Source organism: Rhinopithecus roxellana, chromosome 1, assembly GCF_007565055.1.
Source record: "Rhinopithecus roxellana isolate Shanxi Qingling chromosome 1, ASM756505v1, whole genome shotgun sequence".
Lineage (NCBI taxonomy): Eukaryota > Metazoa > Chordata > Mammalia > Primates > Cercopithecidae > Rhinopithecus > Rhinopithecus roxellana.
This window is the reverse complement of record NC_044549.1, coordinates 13797002-13817165: the sequence shown is the minus strand read 5'-3', so window position 1 is coordinate 13817165 and position 20164 is coordinate 13797002. Positions and strand designations below refer to the sequence as shown.

The following is a 20164-nucleotide window of genomic DNA, read 5'->3' as shown; positions in this document are numbered from 1 at the left end:
TTAGAAAAAGAGTAGAAGTGAGTAGAATGAAATACACTCCTTAAGACAATAAGTATCCCTTGTTGCATATAGTGTCTACTGAACTGATAGTTCAGTGATTAAAATGATGCTTTGTTGCAGATACATTGGCTAATTTTTCTGATGATCAGAGGAGATCAAAAGCACTGTTGAGGTATTTATCCCGTGTTTTGCAATTTCATCAAGTGTTCAGGGCTATATAATTTTAATCACTTGTAAATTTAATTCAACTAGCTACAAGATACAAAACTTCTCTTAATTTGTCATGCTCTTATCCATCTGAATTGTGTTTGTAAGAAAAACATTTTTGTGTAGGACATATTTTAAGTGTCTAAGGGCTTTTCAAAAATACTCAGATTTTTAAAAAAATATTTAGATTCATGAACAAAGTAAATTCACTATGAGGTATATTTGAAAATTGGAAAAATAAAAAGGGTTTATTATTAAAAGCCATTGGGAGAGTCCTAGCTCCTATATCAATGCATCTAGATACATCCCAACAGCATTGTGCCATTGCTATTCAGTGGTTCTATTATTGTGGCTTTACTTGCGGATGAAATGCTACCTGGCATATTAGGTTCTTTATTATATATAGCATGATATGCATTCCATGTGACAATTTTGATTATTGGAGTTCTCGAGTGATTTGCAAATAGGATGAGCTTTTTTTTTGAAAATCAGGAATACATTTTTAAAATTGGATAATAAGAAAATAGCAGAAGACTACCATCTTTGGAACCACCCATTCACTTGGCTGATGAGAATATGGAGAAAGATACTGTCATTAGGAGAGAAAATTGATAAAAAAAAAAAAAAAAAAAAAACTATAGCAAAAACAATTGGGCAATATATATGCCAAAAACTCTCATATATTTGTACACGTTTTGATCCTGTAATGTTAATTCTATAGAAGTATCCCAAAGAGGTCATCATGGACAGACACGAAATAGATATCATGACATAAAAGTATCATTCATAATATGAAAATATTGTAATTCTGCCCAATTACTAGTGCTTTAATTAAAGTATGTACATGAATATAGTATTAGACATTATGAAATACTGTAAAAATATTTAATCATCTGGAAAATTATGTATTTTATATTTTTAAGTTAAAACAAGGCAGATAAAATGGCACTGATTTACACATAAAGGGCTGAATTTATTGGTATGTTGAAATCATTTTATATATCAGTATATACAGCACAATCTCATTTTTGTAACTTTATGCCAAAAGAAGAGTTATTTACTCGTGAAAATTTATTTAAAAAATCAAAAGGATAAATTTAAAATGCTAATAATTATGTTTGTGTAGTATTAATAGAAATGTTTATTAGACATTTACTTGTTGTTTATCTATATTTTCTAAATTTCTATCATGGAAAGAATTTTCTTTAAAGAAAAACTTAAAAACTAGCTGGGGCTGGTGGCCCATGCCTGTAATCCCAGCTACTCAGCAGGCTGAGGAGGGAGGATCACTTGAGCCCGGGAGAATCACTTGAGGTCAGGAGTTTGAGGCTGCTACAATGAGCCATAATTGTGCCACTGCACTCCAGCCTGAGTGACAGAGTGAAACCCTGTCTAAAAAACAAAAAACAAACACAAAAGAAAACAGCAACAGAAAAGTTCACAAAAAATTCAAATACATTTTGAATTAAATAGATGCAAATTAAAACATATACATTCAATTAATCCTGATAATAGTAAAATTAATGATAATACCTAGTTTTATCAAGAGTGTAGTAAAGTGTGCTTTCAAAATAGTCACATAATCTTTGACACAAAACATTCGTTTTTAGGAATGTATCATTAGAAAATCATGAGGCTCGGCCGGGCGCTGTGGCTCAAGCCTGTAATCCCAGCACTTTGGGAGGCCGAGCCGGGCGGATCACGAGGTCAGGAGATCGAGACCATCCTGGCGAACACAGTGAAACCCCGTCTCTACTAAAAAATACAAAAAACTAGCCGGGCGAGGTGGCGGGCGCCTGTAGTCCCAGCTACTCGGGAGGCTGAGGCAGGAGAATGGCATAAACCCGGGAGGCGGAGCTTGCAGTGAGCCGAGATCTGGCCACTGCACTCCAGCCTGGGCGACAGAGCGAGACTCCGTCTCAAAAAAAAAAAAAAAAAAAAAAAAAAGAAAATCATGAGGCTCATAACAATTATGAATACAGGCAGATCATTTATACATTTGTATAAAATATGAAAAAACTAAATATAATAATAATTTGCTCACTAAGTAGGATTTGCTTTAAAAAAAGATAAAACAATATAGAACACAGCAACCTACTAAACATCAAAATTTAAAGATTATTTATTGACAATGAAATATATTCAGGAAGTGTACTGGTATGGAGAGAAATGGCATACAATTGTATTATGAATAATTATATTTAAATAATATATTCACGAACATGTTTGTATGTAAGAGTATGAAGAAAAATTTGGAAGAATTGACTCACAATCTTATAAATGTTTTCTGTGGATGCACGATTATGGACAACTTTCCTTTATACGTCTGTTTTGACATTTTTATAATAAAAATAGGTGTTACTTATTAAACATTGATTTGAAAGTGTTTCAAAATGATATGTAGTGGGATAAGGTCTTGAGAATTTATCTAATCTGCTAACTCAGGGTGACTCAACCATGGTGAAAAGATGGGTACATTTAACAATATCAAGATTTGAGGAATGAGAGAATCCTGCTTTTGGTGGGGAATATTAAACTAAAGTATAGAATTTCAGAATTAAAATCATTAAATGTTAAAACAGTGACCATCTAGTTACCCAGAATAAAGAATAATATTTTAATTTTAAGACATGTTTTCTTTGGGAAAAACATAATCGACAACACATTTTGCGTCATGATTTCTACTTATTTACAAATCAACATGATACAAGATGGAAAACAACGACATAAGAGGAGAAAATCTGAGTTACTCACTCTTGTTGTATAAGCAGCTTCTGGGTCATCCTCTAGGACACGCGAAAGTCCAAAATCAGACACCTTACACACCAAGTTACTGTTGATCAAGATGTTCCGAGCAGCGAGGTCTCGGTGAACATAGCCCATATCTGACAGGTACTTCATGCCAGATGCTATCCCTCGAAGCATCCCCACTAGCTGAATGACAGTAAACTGGGCATCGTGTTTCTGTGAAGCAGTTCAAATGTATAATTAAGATATGTTCCAATTTCTTAAAGATGTATCTTTATTGGTTAAAATGTCACATATTGAATATTGTAACAAGACTGACTATACACACTTTAGTCCTAAGCACTCAAGACAAAGATATGTGGCTAGTGGATACAAGGCTGAAACAAAGTAACACAGTGGCTATGCTATCAAATACTTTGTAACAGGAAGTATCTTAACGTTCTTTGACTTCAGTTTAAAAGCAAGGACTTTCTTGGTGCTTAAGTGACAAAAAAGCTAACTCCTCCTCAGACTCATTAAGGTTAAGAACAACAAAATGAAATGAATCTTGTGGCTAGTTTAGGTTGATATTTATTTGTTTGATTGAATTTTTATTTCCCCTTCTTTGTTTCCTGATATTTTATGAATCGTTTCAAATAAGGTAGATGCTACATTTTTAAACATTATCATAAATAATTAGCTCATAATTAGTCAAAAATATTTATTGGATATTTATTTTTCTACCCACCTCTGAGTTGCAGGTCACAAAATAGAAAGCAATAAGAAACTAAATCACATAATCCAGCTTCCAATCTAATTTAATCTTGGATTAAAATAGAAATACAAGGTTTAAAATGTATAGATAATGTATTAATATAAAAATTTCATTTATTACAAACAATAATTTTGAAATAATATTTATCATAATATTTTAACTCACTTGATTTTGAAAATGTTTATTTTTGAAATAACAATTGTGAAAATAATTGCTATTAAAATTTTTATTTGGCTAATGGATTTTAATATAAAGCGTATCCTTTCTCACTCTTAGAAAATTTAAAATTTTCTTCCATGATTATGAATGATACTACATATTTTATCTATTTATCTATCTGTCATCTACATATCTCAATTTATATAGCACGAAAAGCACCTTAAGGACAGGGCCTATGTCTTTTCTGATACCCTGCAATGACTGGTAATTGGTATTGTCTTGAAATTCATAAAATTGTTCAACATAATATTTGTTGAAATAGATGTAAATTTAATGTATACACTTTCTTATGGTGAAATATAGTATGTCAAAATATGGCCAGGTGCAGTGGCTCATGCCTGTAATCCTAGCACTTTGGGAGGCTGAGGAGGGCAGATCCCTTGAGGTCAAGAGTTCTAAACCAGCCTGGCCAACATGGTGAAACCCCATCTCTACTAAAAATACAAAAATTAGCCAGACGTGATGGTGGGAGCCTGTAATCCTTGCTATTCGGAAAGCTGAGGCAGGAGAATCACTTGAACCCAGGAGGTGGAGGTTGCAGTGAGCCGAGATCGTACCATTGCACTCCAGCTGGGCAACAAGAGCAAAACTCCATCTCAAAAAAATATAGATAGATAGATAGATAGATAGATAGATAGATAGATAGATAGATAGATAATAGATAGATAATTGTATAAAGCCTACCAATCTAAAGAATTAATATACATATCTAACACCAAAATGATACATCTAAATTGAAACTATATATACTTTAGCATTATAGCACATGCTTATTTTCTGAGTAGACAGCACTATTTGGAAAGTAGATGGTCTGTCTTATATCAGACTGTGATTAAATAATTGTATCAGACTGAGATTACTTAAAATAAAAAAGAGACTTTTGTCTTACATCAGTGGGTTTTATTACTTGCTTTAGGATTCTTTTTTATTTTTATTTAACGAGTGTGAATCTTGGCAGTATAAAAAGACTCTTTTGAAGATGAATTCACAAATCTGTTTTAAAAATATAAACCATTAACATATGAATGCTGCAAAATAAAGGTGCAATTTTACAGCCCTCCTCTGTCTATTTAGCCTCAGAAAATTTCAGTTTTACTTTAAACTTTGATTACCGAATTGCTTGGCACAATGTTGGAGGGTGTCTCTAACATTTTCAGCAATTTATTCATATATATGTATGTGTGTGCATCTTACTTACACGTAAGAAACTATCCAAGGAACCATTTTCCATGTATTCTGTGACAATCATAACTGGCTTACCTAGGTATACAGTAAATAATGAATAATAATCAGTACAGTTCAACAAGTGTTATACAATGAGCATATATAATACAGTTGGATACACCTGATGATTATAGAGATGTAAGAACTTTACCTGTCTTCCAATTTTTAAAAAGTTGCAGTAAAAAGCCCTAGGTTTCATTAGAAAATAAAACTTTAAAAACCACAAAAATTGGAGAAGATTGGTTTCCAGAACAAAGGCCCATGACCAATAGTATCTAAATTGGTTTAACAGGTCTTTCAAGTAAAGAAAAAATATGCCCCTTTCCTCTCTTTAATGAAATTCTCACTAATCTTCAACACCAAATATTTCCGCCTTCAAGCCCAAGGTAACGTTAGGAATTTAGCATTTATTTATCCTTTCTATGGGCATTTATATGCGCTATGTGTGCTCACACACATATATACGTGTAGGGCACTGTGGTAGGCATTCTCTTTTGTACTGCTTAGTGGGGAGCAAGTAGATCAAAATTTCTGCCTTTATGGATTCCACACATGAGTTCTACAAAACAATTCAGAATAACAGTTATAATTATTTACCATATTTGATTAACACTTAAAAATTATGAAATCAATGCTATGTTTAAATGGAAAATAAAACTGAAATTAAAATTGCTATTGGCAGTAACTTGTAATAACCATTTTGCAAATATGTAGCCTAAAATACCATGAAACCTTTAACCCAGCATTTTACTGTATTTAAACAGTAGTAATTGTGCATATGATATTGGTGTAATTAATTTATCTATTAACATATTAAGCATTATTATTTCCATTTTACACATGAGAAAACGGAGACACAGAGGTTAATTAACTTGCTGGGCATCATACACCTAATGAGTTATAAAGCTAAAAGTCACAACCTGAACACACTATGCTGTCGCTTTCGGAAACTGATAATGCGGGAAAAATGTAACATATGAAAAAGCATCGGACACAAAGGTGCTAAGTATACTGGATACATAGAGCTATGAATATAACAAATGTTCCACTACAGATAATGATTTAGTCAGTTATTGCATGTTAAAGCTTTGGATGATTTTAAATTAAAATGATGACCTGAAGACTGTAGCACGTTAGACAATTGTTACAGCATAATATTATGCAAAGCTGAAAATATAATTCTATATACATTATGGTAACAACTAGGAAGATTATGTCAAACTAACATTTTAAAAAGAAAAATACCAAAAAAAGGATGTTTTGATATAAAGGAAATACTGATAATTTTTTTCATGATTAGAATTATGTAACATTGCATTAGGTACTTGACATTTGTTATATCACTTAATCCTCACAGCTTACGTATGCTTTAGCAATATGCATTATTCTAATTTTACTGATTCCTACACAGAAAACATTGTAGGTTTAAGCAACTTGTTGAGGTAACACAACTAGAGAGTAGTCAAGCAAATTTTAAACATGACCACCTCTAATTTCAAAACCTATACATATTACCACACTGTAATTCCCTTACTTTATTATTGTTATAACACTATCTGAGTTATAAGTGCAGCATTTTACAGGAAGGAAAATCACTCCTTTTCCAAGTCCAGAAGACCTGAATGGAGTCCTGATTGAGTAATGCTGAAAACTCATGAGCAAATAACAAATTTTTAACAAACATTAATGTACACCTAACTGTATAACACAATTTTAATTTTTCCTCATATGTGTCTTATTTATCATGAGGCTAGTTTGCATTCTGATGCTAGAAAATACTTTCCTTTTCTTGATTTTTTCCTTTCATGTGTAAAAGCTCTAATTTATACAGAATGTAAATTATGAGTTAGTATCATGAAGGTTATACTTTTATATTCAGTAATTTGAATTTATTCCCAGAATTATGTCTTATTTATTAAGAAAAAATCTATTTCAATTCTATAGTTTCTGAGATATTTTTTATACATGTTAAAACCACTTGATACATTGATCTGCTTTCCATTAAGACACTGATTTATGTTTTTAAGGCACCATATAACATCTATCTAGTTAATGTAGTAATATCTGAAAAATTGCTTCAGTCAAAACCTTGAGCCCCCAGAACTTGCTTTATCAAAATTCCAACTAAACTTTGATGAAAAAATATTCAGAAAGAAAGGTAAGATTCACCATTTCCTTGGAAACTTAGATCTCTCCTGAATTAGTATCAGATCCCTAAAGACTGTTCGATTCTAGATGCCTGGCCTGAAATGAAATGGATGAGTAAATGAATGAATGAATAAAATCCTGCATATGTGTGCTTTCTGTAAATCTACATCAGTTTCTGTCTTTCCTCCTTCATACAGTGCTGGGAGGAATGATATGTTACCAAAATTCAATGCATACTTCAAATGCAGTCACAGATATTTTGCCTCACACCGCCAACTCTCAATATCATTGGCCAGTTACTGCATTTTTATACTACTCAGACCTTTGCTTATCACTCCTTTCCTTCTGGCTCCCAGCATTATGACCATTTCATTTCTCATTAGCATGTCTAGTGGAATGTTTGGGAAATGAAATAAAAGTAGCTGAAAAATCAAACCAGTCAATTAAGTCAAAGCCCCATGACCATTCAGAAATCAGATCAGCTTGCATTTAACTCTATCATTCAGGTATTTGTAAACACATCAGTTAAGATGGACAAGTCTGAAAATGTGCTTTGAATTATGTTCAAAGATTCTACAAACCAAATGTACAAAGAGTAAACAGAATCACAAATATTCTACCTTGGAAAACAGTATCTTGACTTAGAGTTTCCCTTCCATTGTGATTTTGATTATGATAAATAGGATTAAAGAAAAAAGAGATTTCAGTAGTGGTGAGAACTAGTTCTAACATACATTAAATGTGGTGGGAAATTATTTATAAAATGCCAGCTCATCTGCACATTATGCCATGTATTTGTACTCAAGTTTGCATGCTCTTTCAGGTCTATTTTGATTTATAAATGCCACGATCAGCTTCCTCAAGACAAAGCCTGTATCATTTGCTGCTTTCAGAAACCCCAAAACACATCTGGGTATACATACTAAACTCAATCAAAGTACTGTTCTATGACTTGTTGAAATGAAACCATCAAAAGTGAGCAATACAAAATTTGCAGTGGAGTTTTACTTTTGTTCTCAAGTTGATTTATGAGTATAGATAAAATGGTGATCTTTCACAATTGTAGAGTAAAGGGAAGCAAATCAGTCTGTTAGAATCAGTTCCTTTTCCCAGCTATCCCCAGTGGCTCAGAGCTATTACTAATCATTGAATCGCTGCTTGATGACAGAAGAAATGTGATTCAAAATGTCTAAGAATTCCAGATTCAGCACCAGCTGTTTTACCACAACCTTCTCAATCACGTCTTATAGTGTATATGTATATATATATGCATATGTATGTGTATATATTAATATAAATATTAATAAACATATATTTTTATTTGTTTTATAAATAATGTATTTTATAAATAAAAATATAAAATAAATAAAAATATAAATATAAAATTTTATATAAAATATATAAAAATTTATATAAAATATAAAAAATATATAAAGATATAAAAATAAAAGTATTTTATTAATATAAATATATACACATACATATGCATATATATACATATACAAAGAGTCAGTCATAAAGATATTTTCTTTGAAATTTTCTAACACATTTTGTTTTCTAGATTAAAATATTTTCATTCAAACATAAACTGTTTATCAGATATTGAAACATGAAATATTTACATTTAATAATTTCAAATGGAAATGCTATTAACTCCCTATTAACAACAATAATTGGGTCTAACACTTTACCTCTTATTTTCAAAAGGATTGAACACACTCTAATGAGGGTAAATTATAAAATTCAAACTTTTGACCTTAGCCACTAGCAATCTATCTAATCAGTGTCAAGATGGAAGGAAAAATAAACAAAAACAAACGGGAGATGGAAAGCTGAAAAAAATTGACAAAATTTGCCTATTTCCAGGAAAGAAGATTTGAATCATCTTTGATGAGAATAAAAAATGTTTCATAGATTTTCACATATTATACCTCATTGATAACAGTATTGTAATGAATATTGAACTGAAATATTGAAATGAAATATTGAACTGACTTAGGGTATTTTTTTCTGTGAGTTTCTCATTAAATCATTGTAAAAGTACAGGACAATGTCTTCCAAATTCCATTTTAATCAAGACATTATTCTGCGGAAATGACCCCTATTATGTCTATGAGTTAATGAGAGCAGAGACCAAGCCCATTTGTCTGTAGTTCTAAATCCAACACCTATCAGTGTGCCAGTTACAATTGATCAAATTAGGTCTATAATTTCAGACTGGCCAGGGATAATCTCTCTCTTCAAAATCAGGATGAGAAACATTTTCTCCAAGGCTTCCTTAACCAACAGTACTCTTATCAGTCCTAACACACAGAATGCTTTACATTTGGCTGCTTGAAAAATATTTTTATTTATTTATGTTTAACTTGAAACAAAATTTAACATCTTCAAAGATAACAACTAATCTACTGTCCCTTACGCTAGTTAGACCTGAGTCATGCGGTAAGCACAATAATGTAAGTCATACAGGAAGTGGAAAGAATGTACATAGTGATCTGAATATGTTGTTTGATTTTATAAAATGTTTTTTTTCTCCTTTCCAAGCTTTCTACCTTTTATTTATTTGCTTGCCTAATTTGAAAAGTTTATTTAAAAAAAAAACAGGATTTCAAGAATATCAGTGAAGACTATCATTATTAGAGTGCTCAAAATAATGCAAATAAAGGAGCTGATTTATTTGCAAAAGCCAAAAAAAAAAAAAAAAGGTTTAAGATTTCCTGTACAATATTGAATTGAAATAATAATAACAGGCTTTTTGTTTTTTCTTGAAAAGAAATGTTTTTAAAGTTTTACTATTGAATGTGACGTTTGTAGGTTTGTTTGTATTTGTTTGGGGGCTGTTCACATACCTTTATCAGGAATACACATTTTCTATGTATGATGTGCAAATAAAAAATTAAAATTAAAATACTTTATTTTTTGCATTTATTAAGATAGAACTTTCTTATTACCTATTAATGTTATGAGTTTTTAGAATTGTTAAATACAAAACCAACTTTTCATACTTGGAATAAACTACACTTTAGAAATAATGCAGTATCTTTTTTGATACACTTTCAGATATGGCTTCACAATCATTCTAGTGTTATAAAATTTTTGTTTGTGCATTACAATAATGTTGTTATACATTCTGATAATAGCTGTATAGTTTGGTATCAAGATATTACTAGCCTCAGGATTCAGATGTGATACTGCTTCTCCCTTTCTGAAAAGGTTGTGTAAGACCACAATTACTCAGACAGCCACTAAACTAGTGCAGCATCATATTTCTTTTTTCTCTAGAATATTTACTGTATATGTAAACTAGTGCTCTTTGGGCACATGCAAATCGCACTATTACAAATTTTGTAGGTTGATCTTAATTTTTCAAAAATATCAGAAAACCATCTTATCCATATAAATGGGAAAAATACACAATGCCACACTTTTTTATAAGTCAAAATGGCCAATTCATCCAAGGGACATAAGTGGACAGTGATGAAGAAGCAACAAAAGCTGTTTAAATATGTAAAAATAACATTCCCTGTCTTGCATTTTTCTAATATATGGAGCAGTGATTTTTATAATTTTGTTGATGTGGTTAGACAGTCATGTTCTGAACTCATTTAACAATTTGTAGCCATGAATACATGATAAAACTTGGGTCATTAGGGTTTCCAAAATTTGTTATCCTAACAAACTATCTCTGTAAATTACTAGTAAAGTAAGTACAACATATGTATTCTCTTTTAAGATGACATGAAGTGTAGTACATTTGAGATAAATTCAGAATATTTTGAGAGAGAAACAGACAGAAAATAACATGGCCGGGCGCGGTGGCTCAAGCCTGTAATCCCACCACTTTGGGAGGCCGAGTAGGGCGGATCACGAGGTCAGGAGATAGAGACCATCCTGGCTAACCCGGTGAAATCCCGTCTCTACTAAAAAATACAAAAAAAAAAAAAAAACTAGCCGGGAGAGGTGGCAGGTGCCTGTAGTCCCAGCTACTTGGGAGGCTGAGGCAGGAGAATGGCATAAACCCGGGAGACGGAGCTTGCAGTGAGCTGAGATCCGGCCACTGCACTCCAGCCTGGGTGACAGAGCCAGACTTCGTCTCAAAAAAAAAAAAAAAGAATTTGGCATTGTTACTAAATGATGACCTCTTATTCCAGAAATGTGTCCTTACCATACGTGCAGAGAAATAGGCAAGTGGAAGCCAATGACAAACCTTTTGGTGAAAGTGGACACTCACACCAATATAGATAGGTTTTAATTATGAAAATCATCTTAACGTTCTGCTCATAACATTCCTCAATAATGCAAAGTTACAGTTAAGTTACATGATAATTTTTTTAAATTTCCTGAAAATAATGCAAGACAAAATACATTAATCTTATCCAATATAATTCCTTCTATTTCACTAGGTGAAAAGTGGCCAATGGAAGGTATTCTTGGAGTCTGAACATTATTTGACTAATGGTGTGATGGCAGAAATATCAAACATTTGCTAAAAACAAGTTCTATCCTTTTGAACTTAAGCTAAAATTGATAACACATGTTAGTGCCTCGTTCTGAGCAGAGCCTGTGCCCCCCCACCCCCGGCTTTCTGCTACTTTGAAGATCAGAGACTCTCTCACCTTCTCCTGTTTAAGACCATCAGGCTCAAAAACATTAAAATTGTTTGTGGCTAAATTCAAATAAATGAAAATATAATGACTGAATAAAAAGCTTTAACAAAAGATTTATTCAAATGCTTTGAAAATGATACATTATATTAGACCTAGTGTTTCAAAGCACACAATTGAATAACAATAATAAACAGATTTATCTTTGAGCAAAAAAAAAAAAGAATTATTTTCAAGAATTTTTTCTATACACCCAAACTGATTGGTAAAATTTCAAACAACCAGAGGAGTAATTTAGATTTGCACCATTTTTTGCCACTTAATATATTCTTATATAATCTCATTTGATCTTCAGTATCTGAAAATAGTAAGGCAGTACTTTTAAATTTTATGTTACAAGTGAAGAAATGAGTATCTGTAAATTGTTTGATTTGTAGAAGTTCTCAGAGGAGTAAGGTTGTTTGAGAACTTGAACTCAGATCATTGATTATTAATCTAGATATTGATATGCCTGCTTTTGAAAATACTATTTTGTTCATTAAATTATAAGCTCTGCATCGCTCTAGTTGTGTGTGCATGTATAGTGTGCTTTCTGAACTCTGCAGGTAGATTGTTTTAGAAGTCTCAGGAAACAAAGACAATAGCAGTAGTAGAATAAATAACTTCTTTTGGAGACACAATCGCTATGTGTGTGTGTGTTAAATACAACATATCAACTTTATTGTAAGGAGTTTCTATTTCCTCTCAGATGTTACAGGGTGCCAGACTTAGAGCTTATAAATATGCCACCAAGGAGTTCAAAATCTAATTCTAGGGCTACTACTCTATTATATTTACAATATATGAGATGACTGGGATTTATATAGTCAGATTTGGCAGCTTCTTACATGCTTATTTGACCAGGGAGATATATCAAAGTTAGAACTCTCACCCTAAGAATAAGGCAGTTGTAACCTATATTAGAATGTTACAGAGTGAGGCTTGAATAAGATGTTTAGTATATAATACCTGCAATTTTTAATGGTCATTTTAGTGTATTTTTCTACATTTTTTGTCTTAGAGATTGTTTCATAGATTTCTTTGTCAGTTTACCATAATCTATATTTAATTGTTTTAGTTTTATATCTAAAGGAAATTTGCCACAATATTTATAGTTTAATGTTGCTTATCATTCAGTAAATGCATTTATAGGAAACAGGAAATACAATGAGTAGCCTTCATAATTCTTAACACTGAAAACAAAAAAATAAATTCATGACTGACAAAATAATAGAGTTTATTAGTAAGCTTAAATTAGAACCTAATATTTGTTTGATAGTGACTTTTAGCACATTTTTTTCTTAATTATACATGTTGAAGAAGTTAGTTTATTATTCTGTTCAAGCTAAAAAGTAATCATTTTTTCCATCACTCTCTGGGTGATAGAAGTAGTTATTTAAATGCACTCCTTTGAAAAGTGTATTCAATATAATGAATCAAATACTAAAGAAAGACCTATTGTTAGAAGATATTATGGTTTCCTTCCTTCCTTCCTTCCTTCCTTCCTTCCTTCCTTCCTTCCTTCCTTCCTTCCTTCCTTCCTTCCTTCCTTCCACCTTCCTACCTTCCTTCCTTCATCAATAAATTTTTTATTTTTCAACATTGGTAAATTAAGTATCTATTATGATCCAGGATTTATTTTAGTTACTTGTCATTAAATAACAGGGGTTTTTGCCTCTTTGAGAGTTTATATTTTGTTTTAAATATTAAGGATTATTAATAGTTCCACAAATTTTTGAAGACTGAGGAATGTGTCACTATGTTAGAGAAGATTTTTAAAGTAAGGATATAAAAGAATAAGTAGAATACAGGAAAAGACAAGTAGAAACCTGTTTGGGTTCAGAGTTAGGGATGGGGTGAAATGAACAGAACAAGTTCCCAGTGCTACCTCCAGCACTTTCTAGTTACACAAGCTAATTATCCTTTACAGTTATTGTTTGTTCAAATGTAAAAGAGAAATTATCATGTCTAACTTGCAGGGTAGGGATAAGAATGAAATAATGTCATAGTATAATGTGGGCACATAATAGATACTTCATAATGAAAAACTTGTAAAAATTGAGAGTTAGAAGAATGGCTTCATATGTACAGGGGAGTTTTCTCTTCTTCCCAGGAGGCTCAAGAGCTAAAAGGCAACTACTTGACGCAGGTGTAATGGAGAACATTAAATGGCTAAATGACACTAAAATCCCAATGAGACATGATACTATAACTGTACAGATATAAAACAGTATAGCCTTGCTCAGAAAGAACAAAGGATTCATACATTTTCCCAATCCTTGCTACTTATGCCCATGTTTTTTATTAATTATTAACTTAACATTTAAAAATCTTTTCTATCAGAAAATATTTCTATTAATATGGACTGGTTTTGTAGAGCACATAGGCAAAAAATAAAAAATAAAAAGCCTTATAAGAATTAATATGGGCTTACAACATGTGGTTGAACTATTCCACATTGTTAAATTCTTAATTCCACTTTTCATAGAGGAACACTCAAAAGGAAATCAAAGTCTATTTCAATTAAACCATGTTCTCATGAGGAAGGAAATGCCTTTTTAGTCACACTAAAGTGAGAAGAGGTATTAGTGTCATTTGGAAAATGTTCTATATAATGTTAAGGAGAAATATCATTATGAAAAATCTGTCTGTTGGTAACCATAGAGTATGTAAATGTGGTGCCAATGAATTATCCCCTAAAAGATGCCAAATTCCCTGCCATATGTTGTCTTTCACTCTAAAGAGTTTGCTGCCAATTCCGGTTATTCTTCATCCTGAACTCCAAAATCTTGAGGGAAAAAGTCCCAGAGTATTCTCAAGGGACTTTCATAGGGATTGGAGCCAAAAATCACAGATCCGCCTCACAGGATCCCTTTTGAGCCCTGCTGGAGAAACCATCATGGAAATAAGTTCACATCTCTATCACGGGCTGTGAGCCAGATCCTCCCCAGAGCATTAAGAATCCACCTAGGTTCCTAGCTCAGAACTACTTAAAATCCATAGAGAACCAACAAACGGCCTTGGGTCTATTGTGATCCCAATCTGTACAGCTCAGAAGCATTTCCTAGACTCCCATAATTTTCCTAAAGACAGGGATGCAGGGGGTGGGAGGAGGTTAAAGATTTGGAAACTTAAATAAAGCTGATGAACAATAAAAGAAAAGGCAGCTAGCTGGGAGTTCCTGTCAAGCTTGAGTCATTGTTTTTCTTTGCTACTTACATAGCTGAGAGTTCCCCACAATCCTCTTCTTAACCATCTGCTAATCAGCGTACCTTTAAATGTGTAGCTTCTATTATTTTTTACAGTTTTTTTTTGTACTATCAATAGAATACTATCTAAAAGTCTTCTCTATTTTCAGAGAAAGGCATGCAATTCCTAAATTAGTGTTTTTGATAAAACTGAGACACTTATGAAGAAAAGTCAAAATTCTTAAATGGTTGGGGTTGGGTTTAAACAACTTCTGCTCAACACACACAAATGCAAGTCTTATGACTACTTTACTTACTTTTAGTGACAACTCCTTCCAGTCGAATGATATTGGGATGGTCAAACTGTCCCATAATGCTTGCTTCTCCCAGGAAGTCTCTCCTTTGCTTTTCTGTATAGCCCACTTTCAGGGTCTTGATGGCTACTGAAATCTCTTTTTTTGAGGGAAGTTTTAAGCGACCACTGCACACCTCTCCAAATTCACCTGTTATAAAGCAGAACAACGACAGCAAAATGTAAGGAATTATATAATAAAAACTCATCAGTGGAGTGTAACTCTTTACTTTCAAAATTTCCTTTTAAACTCTTTGTGCCTTTGACCTGCAAGATGTACACTCTAGTACTCCAAATTATTTTGAAAGATAATCACATGAAACTGCCTAGAAAACCTCAGGATAGTCTCCCCCTGTTGGAAAATGAACCTTGTGAAAATTCCATATATTTTAAAGTATGACACTATAAATAATGTAATGTAAAAGGAGAGATAAGTTGAAAGCTGCAAATATTAGATTTTTTACCCCTTGTTGTCATAGCTACCATTACCTCAGAGAAATTAACAGGGCAGCACAAATGGTGAATAAATGTGAGCATTGGATTAAATTTCAGATATTTTAACAATTCTGTTTTTACTGAGGGCCAATTTGGCTATATATTCAGACTCTAAAAACGAGAGGGAAAGCATCTGCTATCAATTTATTTTATTGGAGTATTGGTGTGTTGCATTACTGACATACTAGCTATAAAATTCTCTGGGCTTCTGGAGGACAACAATCATATAACAGCATCAAATAAAAATAACATGTCTTATTTAAATACTGTAGAAATATTTTTGATTCATCTTCTTCAATTAAAAAAAATGTCTTAAATGTGCAATTAATCCGGAATTTGTCCCATATAGAGTGTTACTGACTTTTAAATATTATAGTCCAGTTGATATAAAACTGCCTAGAACTAGTATGGACACTACCTTCAAAATACATTTTTACTGAGAGATTGACTCATCATCAATTCATTACGTTTGGAGCTCCCTTCGAGCAGGGACCCTTTACATTTATTTATCTGGACCTGTGCTGCCATGATGATTGCCACATTGGAGTTCTCTAGAATGTCCTTTGTTCATAGAAGAACTTCTAACATAGTGTGGATTGTCAGATACGTTTTGTGTCACATTAAAAGTCGTTTTAATATCAAATGAGCTTTTCCTTAAATATTTTAGAATTAATTATATGATTAATTTTTGGCTCTTGAATGACTGGAATCATAATCTTCGTCCAATTTTCTTTCTGTGAATTTTCTACGAGCTTCATGCCCTGCGTGTCAGTCAGATTGAAGTGGTACGATTCTTCTCTATTTTTGTTTTCAAGCAAGTGGTTTGACCCACAAAAGTAGCAGGTTGTCCTATTGATTTGCCAACTACATGACTACAAATTGTGTCTCACTCCCCAGGAAGCTTTCACCTTCCCCAGGCTTGACTCATTCCCAGAAATCCATTCTTGCCCTGTTTTCAAAGCAATGACTTACGCTTTAATTTGGCAAAGTCACTTAAAATCCAAAAGCAGATATTCATGCATTTATTTAATAAATATTCATACTAGTAACGGTGTTGTATACAGTATGAAATACACAGAGATAGATACAATGGTAAACAGGACAGGACTAGTTTATTCCCTTGGAGGAAGTGTAGAGAAGATAATGATATCCACAGCTATAGTGTTCCTTAGGATACAGAAAGAATCACGGAGTAGAACTCGAGAAAGTTCATTGATCTTGCTAATTCCAAGGAAGAATATGCCATTTAGATATGAGAATATTAGGAGAAAGAGAAGTTATGGTGTGATAAAATTATTCTCAGAATTGTAAACAAGAGTAAGAGTTTCTTTCCTTATACAGGGTTATCTGAACATTATCAGAGAGCTCCCATTCACTGTTTCACTTTGTGTAAACACTAAGCTAGGGAAAACCAGAAAGTTCTGCCATTATCATAAGTCAACACGGTATAATAGAGCATGTTTTAAATGTAGATGTCATCACCACATATTCTAAGTGGCATGTCACTTGTCAGTTTACAGCAGTGATAGTACAGAACTGTGGTTAAGAGCATGGATCCTGCAGCCAAATTGCTTCGGGTCTAATTCTGACTCCGCCACATATTAGCTGTGTGATTTTAAGTAACTTAACCTCTCTGTACCTATCTTTTCTTATTTCTGTGGGAACACTAATTGTATCTACCTCATAAAGCTGTTGTGAGATTAAAGGAACTAAGGTATGTTAAGTACTTGAAACAGTGCCAGACACACAGTAGGTGACAGATATCTAAGTATTGGTCACTATTTATCTCTCTGAATTCAGACCCACCTAAAGGATAAATTGCCTAACTACCCTTTAAGAATTTCTGTTTAAATCAAACTGACAAATGAATATGAAAGTGCTTTATAAAATGCCAAATTCTATGTTAATATAAGAGATGGTTATAGTAATGATGGTGATAACAAGACTCATGTCTTACCGGAGAAATATTTGTAAAGGAGAGCATACTAGGGATATGAAAGGTAGGAGTTCAAATTTTAAATGAGCCAACTAAGAGCATTCTTTGTTGTAAGTACATAAACATGTACATGTATATATTTACCTTCGAAATTCATGAAAATTGTGTTTCAGCGATGTTAGTTTTTTAAAATCCTCAAATATAGTAATGTGATTATTTCACCAGATAAACACTAGAAATATCCACCAATAAGTTATGAAAGACATAGAAATGCTTAATATTAATTCAATTATATTTTTAATAATTTAACATAACTGCATTGGGAGAGCAATGCTAAAAACAGAAAAATGGTTAAAAATAAAAAATAAAAGAACTGCATTGTAAAAGTTAACAAAAACTGGGCAAATGCAATTGGCAATCATTTCATCTGGCCAAGCTTTACATTGTCTTATTCAATTAACTTTGCACCCATATGAAATAAAATTTAGATCTTGTCATTTCTAGATAAAAGCTTGGCTACTAGATCTTGGTTTTTTAAATCGAGTAAGTACAGCGATTTTTATCTGCTCTTTGAAATTAGGTATGTTTATGAGAATGGGGACTGTATTCTGATTAAGATGCACAATGTAAAAGCTGCTCAAAATAAAATATCTTATGCTAATTTCATTTAAAGAAGAAGAAAAACCATGACATTTATTTAAGCAGAATGACCCCCTCCAGTACTAGCCTTAAAGCCTACCCTCCTTCTACTGTTTTAATAAAATAAGCATAATAAAAATACATATTGAATAATGCTTCTGTGTCAGCTAAGTCCCCTACATAAATTATCTTGTTTAATCCTCAAAAAAATACTATGAAGAAGACACTATCATGATCTCCAGTGTCCATCGTGGGCTTTGAAGTTGGAAAGTACAAGATTCAAATTTTGGTTTTGCATTTGATGCAAACAAATCTATTCAAATGATCAGTTTTTGTTTATTCATGTGCTGAAATGGAGATAATACCTATCTAAAAAGGATAATAAGATTAAATATCATGGGAATGCACAGAATAAATTAAGGACTTAATAAGTATTTACTTTCTTCAGAAATTTTTAGTATTCAGTCGTTGAAAGAATGGTTGGATTGAGGAGTAAAACTAGGAACTGCAGTCATGAATTCCTCACTAATAGTAGTTTACTACTGTGGGAAGCTAATTCATGGCTCAGTTTTATCACTTACAATATGAGTATAATTGTTTCCATAGTCCAATGTATGCAAGAGAATTTCTGTAGCATCAATTTATTTATGTAAAATTTCTAACAGAAATTTAAGAGAATTAGCCTATATATATACACATATACATATATATATATATATATATTCTTTCTGTAAATTTAATTGACTGTGAAAGTTATGTAGTGGGCTGAAAGGTTTGCCCTTCTAACAATGGAAGCTAGCTGGTAATCAATTTAGAATAATTACCAAATTTTTATAAATAACAAATTGTTTTTTAAAATTAAGAATGTAGGAAGTAGTTAAATGTATATATCAAACAAGGTTGCCATTTGTTGATTGTTATAAAAGCTATTGTAGAAATGAGTAACATGCAGGTTTATTTATCATTGTACTATTTAATTTGTTTGTGTCCATATTTCACATTTTACAAAACAAAATGATTAACAAATTGGTAGCTTTTAAGAATAACGATTTCAGTTTCTTTCTTTTTTTTTTTTTTTTGAGACGGAGTCTCGCTCTGTCACCCAGGTTGGAGTGCTGTGGCCGGATCTCAGCTCACTGCAAGCTCCGCCTCCCAGGTTCTCACCATTCTCCTGCCTCAGCCTCCCGGGTAGCTGGGACTACAGGCGCCACCACCTCGCCCGGCTAGTTTTTTTTATAGTTTTTAGTAGAGACGGGGTTTCACCGTGTTAGCCAGGATGGTCTCGATCTCCTGACCTCGTGATCCGCCCGTCTCGGCCTCCCAAAGTGCTGGGATTACAGGCTTGAGCCACCGCGCCCGGCCTCAGTTTCTAACTTGGTAAGCACAAACCCTCCGAAGGGTCATCAAAGCAGTCTAGAATTGGGTGTGCATATTATATTGAATTATTTCAGGGAAACCATAACTAACCTTGAAGATATGCCTATTTGCAAATAAAATGAGTACAGTTTTATTGTTCTGAATGTGAAAAATGTGAATATTGGCTGCAAAACCCTGAACATGGAAATATATCTAATTAACTTACATATATACTTGAAGAGAGAAATAGGAAGC

At 32.6% G+C, this 20164-nt stretch overlaps 1 protein-coding gene across 1 annotated transcript in view; it reads right to left on the bottom strand.

Moving 5' to 3' along the window:
- EPHA3 (EPH receptor A3) overlaps nt 1-20164 on the bottom strand; it is a 373049-nt gene that overhangs the window by 42707 nt on the left and 310178 nt on the right. The window contains exons 11-13 of the mRNA XM_010382161.2: nt 15449-15634; nt 5127-5188; nt 2962-3171 (exon numbers count right to left, since the gene is read on the bottom strand). Of these exons, the coding sequence (XP_010380463.1) occupies nt 2962-3171; nt 5127-5188; nt 15449-15634 (458 nt within the window). The remainder of the gene's footprint in view (nt 1-2961; nt 3172-5126; nt 5189-15448; nt 15635-20164) is intronic.